Source organism: Schistocerca gregaria, chromosome 3 (assembly GCF_023897955.1).
Source record: "Schistocerca gregaria isolate iqSchGreg1 chromosome 3, iqSchGreg1.2, whole genome shotgun sequence".
NCBI lineage: Eukaryota > Metazoa > Arthropoda > Insecta > Orthoptera > Acrididae > Schistocerca > Schistocerca gregaria.
Window position 1 is genome coordinate 341,485,278 of NC_064922.1, and position 22,482 is coordinate 341,507,759.

Consider the following 22,482-nt stretch of genomic DNA (forward strand, 5'->3'; position numbering starts at 1 on the left):
CCACAACAACAACAACAACAACAACAACAACAACAACAACTTTCCCCAATGCTAACTAACTGAAATTTAACTGTGCTCATAGTAACATCATGCCAGTATGCTCACAGCTTATTTGGACATGGGTAAAAGATGTTATAATGTAAAACAACTGAGTAATTTTAAGATATTATTTCAAAAGAGTGTGCGTGTGTGCCATGTGGCAGGCTTGCGAAGATGATCTCGGTCTGATACACCGTCACTTCAAATCGTTTGAGCCAGCCGGACTGAGTGTAGTTTTTTACGAATTTTCTTCACGCTCATCTAGGTGAATGCTGAGCTGGTTAACCATTTTGACTATGTCTAAGGTAACCTTTGTTTGCATGTCAAATTTACTGTTTTTGAGATGTTGTAGAGTTTGAAATTTATATGTGTATTTTGTTCGTTTGTACCACTTAAATGGAAACAAATAATACTGCAAATAATTCTGATGTGTCAAAAGCCTGATGAAAACAGGTGAGCCATAACTATTACATAAATACAACAATACCAGAGAACAAAAGTTGCTACTCACCATACAGCAGAGATGAGGAGTTGCAATAGGCGCAACAAAAAGAATCGCACAATTGTAGCTTTCGGCCATAAAGGCCTTTGTCAGCAGTACACACACACACACACACACACACACAAAGCACACACACACACACACACACACACGTGTCTGCAGTCTCAGAGAACTGAAACCAGTGTGTCTACTACTGACAAAGGCTTTTATGGCCAAAAGCTACAATTGTGTGATTCTTTTTGTTGTGCCTATTGCAACTCAACATGTCTGCAGTATGGTGTGTAGCAACTTTCCTTCTCTGGTAGTGTTACATTCCATCCTGGATTTTCCATTGTTTGATTATTACATAAATATATGTATGTATGAAGGGAAGAAACCGTGTACCTGAGTAAGATGTGATCCTCAAGATAAATGCAATGTGATATATGAGGCGTTTTTTTTCCTTTCTTTCTTTCTTTCTCTTTTTTTTTTAAAGTATGTACCATTTTGAAATTAAAAAAAAAGATGTGCTAAGATATCTCAATAATTTTATTTTTACATGAAAGCTTGTACCTTAATCTACGCACTTATTGACATATCTTAGCACGTCTTTTCTAAATTTCAAAACGGTACTTACTTAAAAAACAAGCCTCGTACAAGGATGGTTCATATTATGATACTAGCAAAGAAATTCGAGGGAAATTAAAAAATGATGACAAATATTTTTTGGGAAAAAATACTTCCCACAAATAGCAGTATATGCTCAAAACACAACTGATACCGATAAAAAATATTGTATCATTTCTGGATTATGATCACGTCACTTCAGCATTTACCAAAAAAGAATTATCTATGTTGGGTGCTAACCGGTGGAAAGAGACAGACAGAGCTTCAATAAATTTAAATTAAAAATAATTGTTTAAGTAAAAAACTTCTTAATGCAATACATTTTTAAAATTAATATATTTTAGTCAAACAACTTTTCTTAGTCCCTTAATGCTATATACAAATACTCTAAACGAAAAACATGGGATGCATGGACATTTCACCTAAGTCACTAACAATTTTATAGCACTTCAAATGAAATGAACTGTTCTCCGATTTTTCTCAACAGTAGTTACTATCTACAATCCTTACTATTATCTACTTCACGTGCCCCACCTTTCCCATTTTCAATTGTACAATTATTGTCTTCATTATTAAGACTACCTGTACGGCATTAGGAATCTTTATGGGGCTACGAGGCATCATTTAATACTTTTTAGTCCATTTGTAAAACATGTTGTATTTAAAACTTTTTAAACAGTTATTTTCTGCTTTGTAGTCTTTTGTTTCAAATTTTTCAATTGATGTCAAAAATTTTTATGGGATTACGACAGCAAAATGTAATATATTTCAGGTTTATTTCAGTATCTCTTCAACTGAGACAACCAATATATTGCTTCCCACTATGATATGTCTTGTGAAAAGCCTGAAAATATAAAAATTAAGAGAGAATTGAACTCACACAGAAGCTTAGCAGCAAGTATTCTTAACTGTGAAACATTTGCGACACGAACAGGAAAAACGGAGAAGTAAGACTGGTACACCAAGTACTACTATATGCCACGTACCAGAAAAGAAAATGAAAAAATTGCAATGTCATCCAGTTCTGAGCTATGTTGAAAGTTTCAGGAGTCCATCTTAACCAGAAGTTAGTTTAAAATCAACTGCAAAATTTATATTGAACAAACAGACAAGAAACCAACTTGACAGAAAGTGTTAAAAACGTGTTTTTTCATTTATGTTCACATAAATTTACAGTGTAGCACCAGATATTAAACTTTTAAAAACAACCAATAATTGATATATAATGCCACAAATATGAAAATGAATATTTGACTAAGTAAATGCCCACATTTTGAAAATACTTCATCTTTAAAAATATACATTTTATTCAAAACAAAGATTCCAAGACCCACCAATTGGGAAAGCGCCGGTAGACAGGCACAACAAACAGACAGGCACAACAAACAAAACACACAAACACACACACAGAACTTCCAGCCCTCGCAACCGACGGCCGCTTCCTCAGGAAAGAGGGAAGGAGAGGGAAAGACGAAAGGATGTGGGTTTTAAGGGAGAGGGTAAGGAGTCATTCCAGTCCCGGGAGCGGAAAGATTTCCCTTAGGGGGAAAAAAGGACAGGTGTACACTCGCACACACACACATATCCATCCGCACATACACAGACACAGACACAAGCAGAACGCTTGGTGGGTCTTGGAATCTTTGTTTTTAATATATTTTTCCCAAGTGGAAGTTTCTTTCTATTTTATTTACATACATTTTATTCATGTTTTCTTGAAACGAGATACTTTACCTGTCCCTAAAAAAACTGTCACTCCTACTCATGGTTCATGTACAACTGAAAAGGCCGAAAAATTATATAAATAATATCACTTAAACCCAGAGACTGAGTGAAAACACTCGTATGACATCTGCAACCAACAGACTTGGGTCAGTCAGTTGTCTCACACTGAATGAAACCACTCAAGCCCCATCAGTGAGTAAGAACACTTGTATAATGGTCACAAATGACAGACATCTGTTGTCTTGTATTGAGTGAAACCACATAAACCTAGTGAATGAGTGAAAACATTAATTTTAGCTAACATGGCCGCAGTTTCATTTGGTTCTTTCATTCAACTGAAAAACTGATTGCATGAAGAAACAACTGAATGACCCATCAGTTGTTAGTATGAAACAGTACATCTCAATAACAGAAAAAGCTGACTCCAATAAAAATAACGGTGTGAGGTATGACAACCACTCAGTCCATCAAAAAAGAATTATAATTTATTTTGACTTTTGCTAACCAATGCAATTTTTTCAATCTAAACCAAAGTTGTGCAGGGTCCAGAAATCACTCCTCAGTAGAAATGCAAGTATTTTAATGTAGTGTCTTGGGTGAAACATATAACAAACATATTATTTCAAGTCCATCACACTACGGACAATAAAGTTTAACACACAAAGTTACAGAGGAGATGAAAAATAATTACCTTTCATTCAGTTTCCTGCTGTGAGACCCAGAAGCTTCTGGTTTGTGTGAGGTGTCATTACTGAGCATTTTATGGTGAAGATCAGTTGTACTTTTATTTGAAGGAACTGTAGAGCCCATCTCCTTGCCATTATTCCTTTCTGCTGTGAGGGTTCCATGAAGTGCTTGCTGCTGCATTATTGTGTTGGTTAAAAATGCCGCTGCTGGTGATGCTTTGTGTATCTGACTTGTAGGTGGCACTGAGGTATCACTCTTTTTAATTTTGTTTGTGATATCTAAAAAATATAGATCATCATCATAACCAATAAAAAAGTAAATAAATTAATAATTCAGTATGATTACCATGTTTACCCACTGTTTTTCCAAACATGCATCACTATTCATAATTTTCACCTCTATAAAAATAAGAGTGCCAATTTCAGATTTGAAATCTGTCTTTTGCAAACATAAGCTGACATAGCAATTATTTTAATAGAAAAAATCCCTGATTTAGGTGTCATTTTTGTTGGTCATTGAATACATTCAAGATGGTGCCCGGGTCTCACTCAGGCACTGCCGTAGTCAGTACCCATGTGAGATTTGGGCAGTCTCAAAATGGTTATCATTATGACAAAATGGATCACTCACAAGAACAAAATCACTTTCATCATTATTGTCAGAATCACTTGAAAAAACTGCTTCTTAACAGTTCTAATATGTCACTATCACTGGAATCATTTTCAGAACCATAAAAACAGTCCTTCACAGAGTAATCGAGGTCATCATTCTCACTAGGAACATCTGAATAATCATCACCAAAAACCTCCAAAAGTATTTCAAAGTTCATTCATTTCCTTCCATTTTCTGAATAGGGTCATCTCTAAAAGGAGGAGGAACTTCAAAACAACAACATTAACTATTTGAAGTATCAAAATACAATCAAAACATTAAGTAAGCACAGAGTATATGAAGGCAAACAAGTTTGATACATTGACTATTGGGCAAACTTGTAAACAGATGAAGTAGCTAAAACATACCACAGCAGACAGCATATAGAAAACATAAGCTATCTTGAGATTCGTCTATAATGTACAGATCATCATCATCATCATCATCATCATCATCATCATCATCATCATCATCATCAAGCTGTTTTTTCAGACACAGGAGATTACAGAATAATCTACATTGTGAACATAAATTATAATAAATGAAAAACACTAGTTTGTGTTTGTTCTTCTACAATATACTGTAGAACGCAAGCAAACTAGTGTTTTTCATTTATTAAAACGTTGTTCTACCAAGAACGAACGGAAGATTAGTTAACAACATAAATGTATTTTTCAATTATGTATAAAATATGGAAAACAAAGACTGAATGACCATTTTAAATTCTTACCAAATAGAATTGATGGGAAAAACTGAAAAAGTTCAAAGAAAGACAGCTCTTTTTGTGTTAACGTCAAGTAGGGGAGAAAACTTCATGGATATGATTTGCCAATTGCAGTGACAATCATTACAACAATGGCTTTTTTATTGTTCAGATCATTTCATGACATTTCAACTTACATAGGGAGAAATAAGCAAGCATTATAACAGAATAAAAGAAATCAGAGCTCGCACAGATTTAGGCATTCATTTTTCCCAGGACAGTGAAATGGGAGACAAATTGTTTGAAAGTGGTTCTATCAACACACTGCCAAACACTGAAGTGTTAATTGCTGAGTAATCATGCATTTGTAGATACTGATGAAACAACTATTGGGAGATGTGGATGCGTATGTTTTAAATTTCATTGTTTATGAATAATTACTTATCTAAATACTTTTACTGAAACAGCCTTACTCTTTTAGTTCACACAAGTAATTACTATTATGATGTATATAAAAGCTTCAAATATGATTATAATTTGAAACTGCAAATTGTGGTAAGTACACACTCACAGAGTTCTTGTATTTCACTTCACACAGCCACCAATAAAATAACAACATAACCTTCAAAATCTTTGCTACTGAAAGGCACGACACATTGAAACTGGGTTCAAACTATCACATCTGTAGCATTTGAACATGTCCAGTCACCCAACAGATAACTGTGCAAGAGCTAAACAATTTACACACAACAGAACTAGTATGTCACATTACTTTGTGTTATTGGAACCATGTTAGATGAAGAGTCATAACTGCCACACCAAGGATATATAAAGAGGCTGAATTCAACATAAAGAAGAAATTAAGGGCAGTCAATTTGTAAATGAATTTATTGCTATAAGTGGACAACAATAAGAAAGTCAACAGTCAATAACCATCACAAGAGTCATATGAGCAATAATGAAGTAAAATTTTAACTGAATAATAAGGAGAAGTCAGAGTAAGATAAACGGCAGGAGACTTCTAAAATTATTCGACTCTCATAATTATGGGGGAAAGTCCTAAGTCTCATGAGCACTTCTATGAGCAATAGTCATTTGTAACTATTTTGCACTACATTATTGCTCTTAACACAGGAAGTTACTATATTATGATAATCTGTTGGTACAGTTCAAGAACCGATTGCGCAGAAATTTATCCCAATGATGATAAAAAGAAAGTGTCAAAAAAAGTAAATATTAATTGTGCTCAGAACTCTGGCACCACACTGACTGCATTTCAGCATGTATATTCAACTGTTGATATGGCTTACCACCACTGATGATAACTGAATAAATACAAGCAAAACAAAATAAAAATGGGCAACTAAGTAGGGAAAAACAAATTTCTCGATTTGGATGGTACATAACAGAACCTGTAACAAACTTATTTTTTATTGATATATCATGAATTTTCTTACGATAGTGTACATTCTGTTTAATGAAAAGGAAGCATCAGTGCACGAGATGACGGAAACAATATTGATGGGAAGTGCAGACAGAGAATATCGTTAGAACACACGAAGGAGTTAAAACAAACAAATTCTGAAGGGATGTGCAGAAACATAAAGATCATCTGCAGAACAAATTCAATGAACACAGAAATTCATATAATGAAAGAAAAGAGCAATGTGTCGTCATGAACAATGCAATGCTGTTAGGACTACACGATGGGACAATGATGTAAGATAAGTGCATGTGGACAGCAGAGAGAGAGAGACAGAGAGAGAGAGAGAGAGAGAGAGAGAGAGAGAGAGAGAGAGAGAGAGACAGAGAGAGAGAATCATCATCATAAGCAGCAGCAGCATACCTGATGGATTGTCTGCAAGAGAATCAAGTGGGTCATCCCCCTCAAGCTCTCGCTTAGCCTGCTGCCATTCTGCTTCAATTCTTCTACGTTCCTTTTCACGTTCCTCTTGCTCGTGCCTCTGCCGTGTCAGGTCTCTTTGTAGCATTGCCTTGGTCTCCAATTCAAACCTAGGACAAATCAATATCAACATATAGAAAAAAATTAATTTAAAACTAGATTCTGTATGGAAAGGCACACACACACACACACACACACACACACACACACACACACACACACACACACACACACACAACTTATTCATTCATTCTGATCCTTTATACTCCTTTTGTCCCATTTTAGTGTTAAATCCCATCGCATCGCATTGCATCCCATCCCATCCAAACTGACAAAACTGAAGTACTTTAGCAATAATTTGCAGGACAAACTGGAAAAGAATTAGAAGGTCACTTCAGTATCATCACACAGGCAGGAGCTACGTCAAAATTTTATTTTGCCTGTAGTCATCATAACTTGTTCATAATCTTTCAACAGAATCTACAGAAAAGAATACAATAATTTCAAATAAAGCACATCTGCCGGTTACCTGATAATGCCTTCATGCCCTGCCGGCTAACCACAAAACATCTGAGTGACAAGAGGTTTTAGCCAAATGATCAGAGTAATCTGGGCATCTGTTCTCAAATCACATATCAATGCTTTTCAACTAGTATTTTCTTTAGCAGAGCTACAGGTAGTTTGGTGAGAAGTTAGACTATTTGTTACATCACTTACAGAACCTTCATTTGCACATATAATTACATGATCCCCAATCATTCACCACTCTTCTCTCTGATACCTAGCCAGTCACAGCCAAAGCAGATTGTCGATAGTCCATAATGTATATGTATTTCATATTCAGAGGGCCATGATTGATGACCATTCTTGAATATTTAAGAGGGTTCTTTGAAGGAGCATTTTATTTCTGTATAATGAGGTATGACTGTATTGAAGCGCGCGTCATTTATGTTGGCGGCCGAGTTTAGGTTCGTTCTGCGCATCTGACATCACAAAACACAGTCAGCCAATGAACACAGAAGAGCGTTGCCAGATCTCAACTGCAGTGCGGAGTATGGATGAGTGTCTTCAGTTTTAGAAACATTCAGTCATAAATAAAGTAATACAACAAAAGCAATGTCTTGATAGCAGACTTTCGTTTGTAGAAAGTTTGGAAAAAGCATTCTTTATACCAATTGCTTCATATTCCATTAATTAATTAAACTAAACAAGCAATAAGACTCCTAATTCAGGCGATAGAATGGAAAGGTGTTTGTATCAATCTCACGAACCGCTTTTTCGCAATAAAGAACAGCGGTAATAGTTTATTTCGTATTGTACTTCGATGAAGCGTGAGTAATTCATAGTCATATCAACAGTGTTTGTCAGTATTTTGCGCGACGTCTTAGAGTCCTCATAGCATTGTGTAGTCAGACGAGCTGCGTCAGCGTAATGATAAAAGTGTTGGGCTTCTACACGAAAGGTAACGAGTTCAAACCTTGTGCGGGTGCTTAATATTTTCATTATTTAAAAACAATATTGAAGTGCCTTACCTCACAAATTATATTCGTTTGAAATTTCTAGCGCTTTGTCTCATTATTAACCATTTCACTGCTGCAGACACGTGCTCCCTGCATTCTGTGCTGTGCGCGATTTTGTCATCACTGCACTGCTCGCCTGTGCTGACACATGGTGTTCCCACTGCTTTGACACACTTATCATTCGATTTCACAAAAACTATTTGGCCCAAAAATTAGATTTTTATACGTCTTCTTGACCGATACCTTCCCCCCATAAATGACTTGATTTTGTTTCGATGTTGAACACAGTTATTATGCCGCATTAAATGTAGTAAACCATTGCACATGGTATGAAAGGTATGGCACTTGCACAATGGTACTCATGTTCTCTTTCTTGTTTTTGTTCCACAGTCGCACTTTTACCAATGGTATTGAAATATATTCCTCTTCTGCAACTGTAATAAGGAACTTATTTAGGCCACACCCATTTCTCTCTTTTGAAACATCTTCAGTGGACAGTATTTTGTCTCCTCCATTGCCAAGTCACCTTTCGTAGTTTTGTGCTGCGGTAACACAATATTCAACGTTTGGGTTGGCTGATCAGTGTTTTAGCAAATAAATGATGTTTGTGGGTGCCACATACAAAAATTATATTTGACATAGCTCAGAGCACTTCACTGATAGACGGTATATTGAAGTCCTAATGTTTTTGTAAGTCCACAGTTTTGTTTAATGTATTTTGTCTACTTCCTTTTGATTGATTGAAGTGCTTTAAAATAAAGCCAAATGTGCCCAGTGTAAATAAAACTTTTGTTACAGTCGCGAAAGATGGAATATTTCTCAATATTACATACTACACCTATGTGATACTTAAATGAGATATTGTTATACAGTAAATTTTATATGAAATTTAGGTATCTTGTCCACATTTCATTCTCAACATTGTGGCAACTAAAATCGACCATAGGGAAAGTATACTCTATGGACTTTTACCTCCTCAAACTCTTCAAAATTTCGTGCAATGGTTTACTATATTTAATGCTGCATAATAACTGCGTTGAACATCGAAACAAAATTAAGTCATTTATGGGGGGAAGGTATCAGTCAAGAAGATGTGTAAAAATCTAATTTTTGGGCCAAATAGTTTTTGTGGAATCGAATGATAAGAGTGTCAAAGCTGACACAACACCATGTGTCTGCACAGGCGAACAGTGCAGTGACAAAATCACACACAGCGCGGAATGCAGGGAGCACGTCTTTGTAGCAGCAAAAGGGTTAATGCTGCCGTGGTGGCTTTACTTCATGAACTGCGCACTCCCCCCTAAACGTAAGTTTGCGAACTATGCTATACTATGGCACTACTACTCTTGATGCGTGCATCATGTGCAACTGGCAACGCAGCAATCTCCCGCGTCTGGGCGGGCATGCATGAGCCGCCAGGATAAAAGAATTGAACTATAGTCAAGATGGTGCGAACTTCCAAATGAGACAATAATCAGTTCGATTTTTGAAACATAGAACCCTTACTTCATAAATAACATAATTTCTTCATTACACAGAATTTCAAGTTATTCATTTTTTAATATGTGGTTGATCATTTATTGAAAATGACTCCACAAAGACTACTACTTCTCCTAGATTGACTCCATCTAAATTTCTGGAGATTCTGTTCTAGGTTGTTTTGATAAATATTTCATTATTTTTAAAGGTCGAAAAGGTACAGTGCACAACAACAAATCTGCTTACTTTTTTTATAGAGGAGGATTATATAAGGAGATGCAATAAAAACAAATGGCATATGTATGTTTCAAAACTCACCATATTCCATTGCCCTTAGATGCAGTTACATTAATGAAAGTCTGATTGTTTTATTTCTATCTCACATTTAACTTACAGTAAGAATAAAAAAGACACATTAGTTACTGACAGAACAGTCACTATGTTAAACTTCGCTTTACAAAATGCAAACTGAAACAGGGAACCACAAAACTTTGAAATTTTTTCAGATGCATGGTATTACTGCACAACAATGTGATTGTCATATTTCATTAGAAACAAACCTTGGTGACTGTATCACAATGTCAATAACCACAAATAACAAAGCAAAAGGAAACTAAATGAGAATAATAAAAACAATAGTTATATCAGTCATTGAAAAAAAAAAATACCTTAGTTGAACAGTGGTAGCAAGAGAGTAGCTATTTACCTTCGAATTCGTTCTTGAGTTGTAGCTGATAATCCTGAGTAAGTCCATGTTGTTTCATCATTACTGAAATATTTCCTAATATCAGGATGCATCTTCTCACATATCGGATTAACTGCAAACATTTGAACATAACTCTGCATGAGGACACATGGTACCTAACAATTCCATGAAAATTAGATTTTTTTCTAAAGGGAAAATGTAGAACTGTGCAAAAATCAAGTCACAACAGTTTGGCAAAGCAATTCAATAAATAAATTGCTGCTGAAGCATATTACATTGATGTATTTGTAATTTCAGTCTGAAACTGTGATTCCTTGCAACATACAAATTGTCTAATCTCTCTACTAGATTCAATATTTACAAAAAACCTACAATTTAGATCTCTAGATACACTGTATCTTCAACATATGTGCATATTAAAAAAAGAGTGCTTAAAGAATAACTGGACAGCTTTGTTAGAGAAAGATATACAGAGTTACAAAGCGAAACAGGAGTTATTACTATCTGAAATGGAAAAGGGCATAACTTAACCAAAAAGAAAATATATGTGTGCGACACATACTCCATAATGAACTACTAAAGAGAGTATAAAGTACAGCAAAGACATAACAAATTTAGAAACAAATTAAATCATCTCCACCAGTGTACGTGGTGTACAAGAATATATACAAACAAGCTACGAGTGTGGGAGATTTTCGAAAAAATAACGTACTTATAAATTGAAATGCACCAACAAAAAAAATTTATAATAATGTGTTGCTACACAAAAATGATTCTGCCACTGGTTTCTCCCTCTATTCCAGTTACTTCGAAGTAGAGAGCTGATTGATGAACAAAACTTTAAAAGTAAGACATGGAATGAGGGGCATGTGAATAAGATGACTTAAGTAGACATTTATGTTTTTTGAGAGTAAATTAGGATAATACCACACAACAATAACAATTAATAAAAAAACGTCTTAGAGTAGCATTACAGTATTGTAGTTCCGAGCAAATGATGAAAAAAAAATTATATGATTAAGGCAATGTACTACAGATTTCACCTATCCTTTAAACCATGCCTCTTCAAACAGCACTCTGTGAACGTGAGTGATCCTGCAACAAGGCGAGGGGGGGGGGGGGGCTGAGGGGTGAGGAGGAATAGCATAACAAAGGCTGCAACCAGAGACTTCGCGAGAGCTGGACAATCCCCCTGTAGACACCATATAGTTTACTGATGGTACTATTGACATTAAATTACTTACAGCATTAGAAGTACTATGGTGTCTATACACTTGTCCAATACCACATCAGAATTGAATTGCCTTAACTTTTCTATCATTTAAAGGCCAAGCAAAGAGCTTAATATACCATTGCACTATTATGAGTTGGAAAAATATTTATTGGATTGTCATTACAACACCAGCCACAAAGACAACACAATGCACTTGTTTTCTTATGAATGATGGTGAATTCTTGCTGAACTGAAGGTGACCATTGGGGAATAAAACTAAATTCAGAATAAGCAGCGTTGTGACAAAATCTTTTATTGTTGACACCACAAATTATTTGAATTCATTAAGTGTCTTCATGCAATGGGAGAATCTTAACACTTGGCAGACAAGACTGTTACTATCAAACAAACATTAATCCTGTGGAAAAATAACATTAATCCTGTGGAAAAATCTGCTTCAAGGTCACGACATGAAACGTTTCCCTTAACTCAAGGCAGTCATTTACAGATCAGACATGATAGAATAAATTTCAGAAACTGCAATATTTCATAATTACTCCTTAAAGAGATTCCAAGACATTGTACAATGGAAGAGGGATTCCGATTTATTTGTCAGACCATTTTCGCTTTGCAATGCTAATGTACCTCATAATGTACCAGCTCAACAATCTGTTTGTCCAATCCACAAATTTATAAGACTTTTATGAAATGTTATCCCATGAGCAATGTCCCTGATTGCACAGACAAGGCACTAAATTTATTTCAGTGTTTGGTTCAACGATGAGTGCAAACATTTTTTCTTCTCTTATGAAACTGATGGAGTTATGTCAGTGTTTGGGTTTAACAGATTTTAATCTGTGTAACTCTACGTGTTTAACTGTCTCACAAATAATAGTTCTAGATACAATCAAGTAATAAAATTTATTGCTTTGGCAGAAAAATAAAAAGTTGAAAATAGACACATGTGATAAACTCTTGCTTATAAAAGTATGCTGCAGTATTCACCTCTCGTTCACACATGCCTTCCTAAGCTTCAGCTTGTGCAGCCTTTCGCAATAGTGGTCTCCTAATAGCTGCTCGGTACAGTGCAGTGGTGGGGGAAGCCAGAGCACTAAGCAGGAGTGCGAGTGTGCTCCAGGAGTGCAAACATTGACCAGATCTGCTTTAAATTGACATCCAAGTGGAAATGATGTGTTCTAATTTTGAATGTTTTTCATGTCATCACTCACCATAGTTCAAAGTAGGTTAAACAGATATGATTCACCAACAAACAAAATTAAAAGTGTCACCATTTCCTCTATAAGAGACGTTGAAGTAATATTTTGTGTTTTTTGAAATTGTAATGGGGCTTTAGATACTCAAAGGATGGCAAATTAAAAACATTATAGTCCCTCATCTAAATAGCTTTATCTCAGTATATCATCTTACCCATGATGTGTCACTTTTTTGTAGAGGACCTCTAAGGAACATTAATTATATGAGGTAGCCTATAAAAATGGGGACTAATGCTGTAGAAAAGTAAGTACACTTGCAATTTGCACTGTACAGTAATAACCAACAGTTATGAAGCATGGAGCTTTCTCAGTTGAATGAGGCATCTCTAGGGCCTGTAGATATCAGTGTGGCCATAGTCTTCATTTGTGTAAGAGCTATTATTTTGTTTTGTCAGAAAAATGATAAGTGCAGTAATAGAGCAACAAACTGTCATGGAGTTTCACAAGAAACTTCGAGAAACTGCAACAGAAACCAATCTTTTACTGGAGGAAGTGTGTGGTGAGGACTATTTATAACGTATGTTGAGTTTTTGAGTGGTTCAATCTTTTTTAAGATGGCTGAAAGAACGGTGAAAATTATTCACACCCTGCAAAAACAGATAAAAATTTGATTTGATCAGACTGTCAGTTGAGTATTAGATCGATTGCTGAAACTGTAGGAATTGGCAAAGAATGCACAAGGCAAATTTTACATAGCCAGTTTAAAATGAAAAAAAGGGTGCGCGAAAGTAGTGATGAAAATTCTCATGATTTGGGGGGGGGGGGGGGGGGGGGGGGACTATGAACACCACTGAAACTGTGCTGGGGGAACTCTGTGCATCAGTTGACTGAAAAACTTTCATTTTTGTTCCATATAGTTCTAGTATTGGATTGGGTAGTACATATATAAAACAGAAATAGGGACCAGACAGCTTTTATCTACACAGCAGCAGAAACATCTCTTAAAAGTTTAAGTCCAGATCAGAAAATATTTTAAATGAACTACCATTTAACTGCCTTGAAAATCAGATCCCTAAGTGGTTTTCTTCTTTAGCCTCAGAACCAAAAAGTTAATGTCTGACAAAAACATGGTATGAGGTGAGACCAAAAAATATGGTGAAAGAATTTTTTTAGCAGTAAATGCATGCAGCGTCAAGTTGAGACACATTCTGACTTGTTAGTCAGATGTTTATAAGTGGTATGGATAGGAACCGGAAAATGTAAAGTCTAGTTTTGGCAAAATTCGAATCTATTCGAGTCAAGATTCACAACTATTTTCGGCAAAATTCGTATTCTTTTTCTCTTTTTCATTTGTTAATGATTAAATGCACTGATAAAAAGGTTGTCATGCCACATGAGTGAAGAAGAACAAAGTTTTAATTCTTGCAAATCGACCGTTAAAAAAGATGTTGACTGGGAACTTTCTGACTAGACTGTTTGCTTTTGCAAAAACTTCAACACCTTTTTATTCAAAAATGCCCTTTATTATCCTCACTTGGCAATATTTAAGCCTTCAAGAATGATTGTTCTGTTAAAAAGCAGCAGCATTTTCCTGCCATGCAATCAAGGTGTTTCTGGATGTTGCTTGTCAGTTCCCACCCAATTCAATTACAAAATCTACAAACAATGAATTTCAACCTTTAGTGGGCATTCATGGCTTTGAAAGCCATACTTGACAATGCTACAGATTGAACTGAGAAGATACTTAGCACAGAAGTAGAACCAAACATATGATAATTCTATTTTTAGATTAGAGGAAGGATTTCGGCACAGTCAAAAAAAGTTACAGATTTTGTTTTCCAGCCACCACTGCACAGAATGCGCGAACTATAGGTTACAGTGGCACATGGCCACCAGTGTAAACAAACTAGAGTTTTGATTGCCAGACAGGAGAGGGGTGGTACAGCCAAACAAGTGCTGCGTCTCTTTAGCAGAGCAGCAGCCTACAGCAGAACCTGATACATTGTTACAGGGACTGCCGATCTCTTCTGGTATTTAAGGGCGGTAACCAAAATCTGTGACGGACAAGGATCAGTCTCTTCACTTGTTTCAAAATAAGAAAAGAAAACAACACAAGGCATTTGGCGATGGCTACCGCGCATTTCCTTGTTGAGGTTATCAGAGTATCATTAAAGACATAGTTCAGGCCTGACCTCCTACCAGTATTCAATGCGACCACAGTTCAAACACCTGCCGCCTAATTTGCCTCTTTAAAAATATCCACATTATACCATCTTTTGAGCTTTGGTTAATAAACAAATATATACATTTCTTTGTTGTAAAATGTTAGGTCCCACAGCTGAGTACTACTACGTTGCATTATGCGGCATGGATCTTAAAAAGACCATTCAACCATCCACAGCTGTCATGGTGCCCGATCACTGAGGACGATCATTGAGCACAATGATACATGATTGCATTTGTACAATTTTTATTTTGCAAACAGGTTCGTATGCATATTATCTGTCCAAACTGGGCTTTGCCAGATGATGCACAATACCAATAACTGAGAATTGGTTAAATTTTCAATATTCATATACAGAAAGTTACGCTAATTCAAACTATCTCTGATAAAATAGTTTATCTGGATACAATTCACTATGAAATTGTGTCTCTTTAAGGAATTTTGCATTTTGAGGCAGAATTCGCATCTATTTTGCATTTATTGCAAAATGTGAATTTTCCCTGTCTTTAGGTATGAATGATTTAAAAGAGGAAATGAGTCAGCAGAAGACAAGCAATGTTTTTAACATTAATTAAACTCAAAAATAGAAGAAAACACGCAAAAGTTGCAAAAAGTATTCATTCAAACAGGCAAATAACTATCCGAGAGCTTACCACAGAACTTAGCATCACATATGAATCCATGCAAAGCATTTTAATTGACGATTTGAAAAAGACAAGAGATTGCAAAATTTGTTGCAAGACAGAAGGAAAATCATGTGTCAGTCTGCACAGAGTTGAAGGATTGTCTTCATTCAGATTTAGACTTCATATCCAAAATTGTAACTGGACATGAAACTTGGGCCTATGGATATGAACCTAAGAGGAAAATTAAAGAGTTCCCAATGGAAAACCACTGAATCTCCTTGCCCTACATCAAACAAAACTGAATATCAAAGTCATGGTCATTGGTTTCTTTTCTCCTATTATTCAGGGCATAGTACAGAGTTCGTTCTAAGGGAGCAATTGTAAATGCCAAATTTTAAAAGGGTGTACTGCAATATGCATGAAGAAAGAGGCTGAAGCATGAACCAATGGCTTCCTCCTCCATCATGACAACATGCCGTGGCACCCTCTCACTTTTGAGTCACAAGTTTTCTGCCAGAATAAGTGCTCTTCTCTGTTCACATCCACCTTACTCACCAGATTTAGCAGCATGTGACTTCTGGATCTTCCTAAAAATTAAAACCGTGCTTAATAGAAAATGTTTTGATATCACTTATGACACAGAGAGGACCACAACAGAGCAGCTAAATTCCCTTGCAAAATGAGCCTTCCAGAAATGCTTCCAGTTATGGATTTGACATTGTGACAAGTGGATTGCTAGCCAAAGACAATATTCTGAAGGAGATTAAATGGAAAACATGTAAGCTCATTAGTTGGTTTCTAATAAAATTATTCCATTGTGTTTTTTGATCGCACCTTGTGCACTATATGCTGCTGCTCACAGAATAAAAGAAACTTTTTCTCACCTGGATTACTATTAACATTAATATTTTCCTTTTCTCTATTAAGATCCTCCTCTTCAATTCTAGAATAAATTTTATCATCACTGCCAGCAGGCGAATCTGATGCAACATGCTGAGAGATGGCATCATCTTGTTCTGGTGTACCTCCTTCACGAACTTGATTATTGTTTTCCCTCTGGCAAAACAAACAGCAAATTAAGATATAAATTCCATTACATGAACAAATACTACTATTGATGTTCAGTTTCTCTCACCTGCTTTTCTTCAGTGTGGTTCTGGCTGTCCACAAATACTTCCTCTACACCAAGACTTGCTGTATTTGTTGTTTTCTTTGCTTTGGCTTTCTGCATTTTGCGGTTTGCTGCAGATATTATTGATGAAACAATGTCTTTGGCACTGATGTCCTTATTTGGAGAATCACCCTTCATGCCTGTATGTTTGCAGTGAGGAGGAATGTTGGGATGTAAAAGGTGACACGTGTGGTAGGCAAAGGAAGGAAAGAAAGTCATGCATAAGCACATGTTTTGTAACAGCAACATTTACATTCACATAATAGTAACAATACAGTGAACCATGCTCATTCATAAGCAAGTAAATAAAGTTGCATCTGACACTGAATGCATTTATTTTCAAATCGTATTTCCAGTAAGTTACTGTTTTGTAACTGATACTGCACTAGGTAGCTTTAATTTTTTTTCTACACAACATCCATTTCACAGTTTGCATTTTAGTAAAGAATGTTATTTTGTGTTAAGGGAAAGCAGATATGTTAGTTGAAGACTGTCCCTTATGAGGGCAAATAACTACCAATGGCAACCTTCCCACAGAATCAATCAATTATTTTCAATGGTCAAAGCAAGTTAAGAAGTTCAGTTCAGTGACAGACCATCGCTAGTCACTTATTAAACAGAAAAAAGTAAAGAAAATCTAATAAAATAATATAATGCTTAAGCACAAGACAATGAGCTTCACAACAATGTGAAATTTTTCCTGGTGACAGGAGCAAGATGTAATGTTAGTATACTTAGTAGAGAGATAACAAAACATTTATTAAACACGTAAGATTGAAAGAGTAAAGTACTAAAGTAAGGAACTTATCTTTGCAAAAGTCCATCTGAGAAAAAGCTGAAGACTGGATATTATTCTTTTTATTTTAATTCCTACTAATATATGTCTCTGATTATTTCCTTCTTCATTTTATTAGTAATATACAGTGTATAATTATTTGTCCTTTACATTTATTCATGGCACTCTATATTCTCTTGAATGTCACTCATTCACCATGTCTTTGCTCACACCTTTTGTAAAGGACAAGCTACACTCTGAGCAATAATGATAGATGAGGTAAAAAAAAAAAAAAGGGGGTGGGGGGATGACTATATAACGTTTAGCACTAAATGTGCCACAAGACAACATCTTCCTAGTTATCTGACGATGTCAAATTAAAGTGCATCTCCACCTGCTGATCAAGCAATCTAATCTGCAGTACAGTTCAAATTTTTACATTTCCAAACATAAAAGTCTTCAAAAAGATACATTCAATTTAAGACCAGGGAAAGATGGTATGAATGTCACACAATTTTTTTCCACATATACAGTTTGCTGAAGTAATGTTTCAGATAGTGAGGCACCCAAATACATGTAATAAAAGAGTTTATTGACTGTCTGATCAGAACAACTTTCGTGTAAATTGGTTGCAAGTAATGAAGTATCAAATTTGAAATAAAATATGCTAGTTATTATCTAGATGCAAAGTGAGAGGTCTTACAGTTACATGCATAGTCTAAACCAGACAAAGGCAGTCCTAATGGTTACTCACGCTTTATTATAGTTATCCAACACACAAAAATTTATTTACCTCTTATTGAATTCTGAAGGTAACACCTCATTATTATTATTTAAAACAAAATTTCATGGAATAACATCTGTATATAACAAAAAAAAAAAAAAAAAATATTAGAAGTCCTTAACCCCAAACTAAAATTATTTAGAAACCAGATAATTAGTAGTGTGCAGACTTATAATATTATTACATATTGTTTGCAGTGACTTCCTAAAGTACTCGATGAAAAGAAATGCTGTATGTGGAAGAAACTACAGATAACTGCTCATACACCAAAAACGGTCAATAAAATAACCAAAAGGAAGCTATGTGAAATTGTCATGCCAATGTTTGTATGTTACATGCATATTTATGGTAACTATAAGAAAGTTTCATAAAGTATATTAATTTTAAATGTTTCCATTGTGTGTCAAGTTTATTTAGTATAAATGGTTATGAGAATAATGCCATCTGGCGTCTAACAATCAAATACTTAACCAGCCAAATGTAGGTATACAAAACTGAATATGTCTTAAGACTTTGAACAATGGACTTATGTTGGAGTGTACAGATCTGGAATAGATATCTAGCTCTCCCATTCAACTGAGCCCCAAGATCAACAGGGTCCAGTGAGACAAAGGCAAAAACAGTCCAGGGCAAAGAATTGTGGGAAATTATTAGCGTGAATAAATGACAATCCTCAGTGAACAAAGAGGTTCATCAAAACGAATGAAAGAGCTAATACAAGTTACACTATAGATCAATCAGTAACCTTAATGACCAGAGGCAGGCAACAATCTCCAGAACTCCATCACAACTAAGACAGCTTAGCACATCACAAATTGCACTGAGACGATGCAATGTGGGCTGCCAATGATAGGGTGGAGTAGTATCATCAACTGATTTACATGTCACCTTATGTTTAAAAAATAGGTCATGTTTGTGGCAAGTGACAAAAGCAACTTATTCCTCCCTGCTGCCTACATATGACAAGTAAATATGGAGATGGTTCAGTTGACAGTATGGGCCATATTTACATGGTGTTCTGTTGCTAGTACTGTCATCCTTCTAGTATGAATTATAACCAAGGATTATGTAGATGTACTGAGTGACTAGAGTTATTTTATGACGCAGTCGATGCTGGGTAATAAGAATTCAATCCACCAATGTGACAACACTGTGGTTCACACCTCTGTTTAGGCTTGGTGCATTGGCCAAGTGAATGAGCTTTTTACACGGCCTCTGATCTGCCCACTCACACGATGTACATGTTATCAAGCATTTGTGAACTGACCATTGCGCCAATTGAAGTTTCTCTCTACCATGCTGCCAGAACCAAATGTGCTACTGCATGACAAACTGTGAAAATTTACTGTTGGAGTAAAAAAGTGTTTACAATCATTCTGTGTTGAATTGTATCCACATTACAATTCACATACGACCACACTTTGTAATAACTTTGCTTGTTCAGATATTTCCCTTACTCTGATGATAATTTTTATCTGTTGCTACACTGACAATTTTGAATAAAAGTTAAAGAGAACCTTTCAACGAAAGTCTTGCAATACTACATGGTTTCTATTCCACACTGTCCAAATATACCAATCTCAAGTAGACAATTTTTTGGTCACTACACGTTACTTAGTATAGTAAAACTACGGTTTGGTTTTTCCAAACAACTGTGCAAAAATGTTGGAACTTAATTATTGTCCTTTTCTGTGCTTCCGTTTTGCAATCTCCCATTTCCTTTTCTTGGCTACTTAGACGTGTGTGACTTTTCTTTCCCTGCCATACAACTTCCTTTTTGGATCCCCTTTACATTCTGAACTTCCTTCTTATGTATAGACTCTGGCATGGAGATCAGCTGTTGTTCATTAATATTTCAAAACTTGAATGAACGTTTTCATTATAATTCAGTTGCACTGGCACTTCTGCAAGTACTTCTCTCTCTCTCCTAGCGCATGTCCAACTGTGATTGGGATTTATGATTAATATCTGTCAACTTTTAAACTAAGTTGGAACTACGGTAGGTAGATTTGAAGATGAATGCATGCTTATCCACCAGTCAAACAGGAAAACAGGTAAATAAGAAACAGAGAATCATATAGGAAATTTGTAAGCAAGAAAGAAAGCTTCTTTTGTAAAAATGCTACTGATTTCATTCTTATTGTTTAAAGTCAACCCATTTAAATAAGCAGTGGTAACCGAAAATTTGTGCCACACTAGGACGGATTTCTAAGAACACCTTTATGGTGTGATTACATTTAATTGTCACTGATGTTTCATAAAATGGTTCCCATCAATTCACTTCTTTCACTTCAGTTCATTGAATTAATTTCATATATTTCAACCTACTTAAAATAAAATATTCTGCATTTGAAACTGGACTTAGAACAAGATTCACATCCATTTGCTAATTTTTAGAGTTTTTCATGCACTCATCTTTAACTCATGAGTAATAAAGTAATTATGCTATTGTAAATAATTTTTGAGTAAAGGAGACCACTCATTAAGAAATAGAACTGTATGTCATCGGAGTGTACACGCACTACTTCTGTGTATGTGTGCTCTGGCTGGTTAACGGATTCGCCAAATAACTAGCAAATTAATGACATCTTCTTTACACCTACATTACTTATGTTCTACCACAACTTGCCACGCAATATTTATAATGATGTTACTGAATTACTGTGAGCATCAATAATGAATTTCAGCAAGTAATCATAAAGAGAACAAAGTAGCTTCTAGCTGAAAAGCTGACTTGCACAGAGCAGTGAAATACCAGACATGGACTTTATCTGAAGTAATATCTTTCACTTCCCACTAACCAGAGAACATTCTCGAGTAACCAATTACAGAGGCAGACCTAAAGTATAAACAGGGAATCTGAATCTTTCTTTATAAGCTTTACATGTTACTTCAAGTTGCACTATGAGCTTATAAAGCTGGCATATAATAATATCTTCTAAAAATGTATGAGGAAAATGGTAGTCTTATGTAGAACTACAGTTCCTGAATCTGAAGAAATTTGAATAAGCTACTTACCATGCTGCAAAAAAAAGGCTGAAGAATAGATAATTTAAAATAAATAAATAATTAAAAAACTTGGAAGCTTTTGGGAACTCCAGAGACCTTTGTCTAGCAAAAGATAATGGAAAAGACTCAGGGCAATGACATTTGAATGCTTAAGGCAGCATACATCCAAAATCCTGATTCAAGGAAGACATACAAAAGATGAGAAGAAAATCTGTGCATAATTTTCTATACAATGCTGTTGGCCAAACCACTACACACTGTGGAAAGTCACTGCATAAGAAATTCGTTAGCACATTTCTATTAAGATATTTCCACATTATTGTGCCATATCAGATCTACACTAAAATAAAATTTGACTTATTTCATTATCTATGACAATATCATTTACACAGTTTTAACAAATATCTATGCTCTGCAGAATAAAATTTCATGCATTGCACAGTGGAGACACGCAACACTTAAATCAAAACAATGATCAACATTACATCGTTCTCCCAATCTTTATCTCATTTTGTAGAACTTACACCAACAAGAAGTGATTATAACTGTTTAATTTAGACTGCATTGTGCTACACTTTGTTTTATTGACACTGCCAACTACTGTTTCACGTATTTGTGGGAATTATTATGTATGTTAGCTACGTAACAAAATTTTGAGTTGAAGTTCAGCAAGAAAAAGAAAGTGCATAGCACGTTACAGTCTCGTACTTGAATTAAAACTGCATTTATCCATCTTCTGACATTTTTCGTACAGCTATCTGTTTTTGAGATCTTTAGGAAGACTTTATGTATAATTCTCTCAATGGCATTATAATTTCAATCCCTCATTCTCTATATTTTTAACTTCTTGAAGTGCCACTTGGACATACCTCCATGAGAAACTCAAGATATATATAAACCATTACAAAAACCCATTATTCTCTTAACATGTTTTGTAGTAAGTAA

The 22,482-nt window shown here is 35.3% G+C and overlaps 1 protein-coding gene across 4 annotated transcripts in view; it reads right to left on the reverse strand.

Annotated features, from left to right (window-relative positions):
* Positions 1-22,482, reverse strand: part of LOC126356040 (uncharacterized) — a 979,035-nt gene that overhangs the window by 43,041 nt on the left and 913,512 nt on the right. For all 4 annotated transcript variants that reach the window (XM_050006716.1, XM_050006720.1, XM_050006718.1 and 1 more), the window contains 5 exons: positions 16,934-17,109; positions 16,683-16,854; positions 10,522-10,633; positions 6,760-6,926; positions 3,564-3,837 (listed from right to left, as the gene is read on the reverse strand). In XM_050006716.1, coding sequence (XP_049862673.1) covers positions 3,564-3,837; positions 6,760-6,926; positions 10,522-10,633; positions 16,683-16,854; positions 16,934-17,109 — 901 coding nt within the window. The remainder of the gene's footprint in view (positions 1-3,563; positions 3,838-6,759; positions 6,927-10,521; positions 10,634-16,682; positions 16,855-16,933; positions 17,110-22,482) is intronic.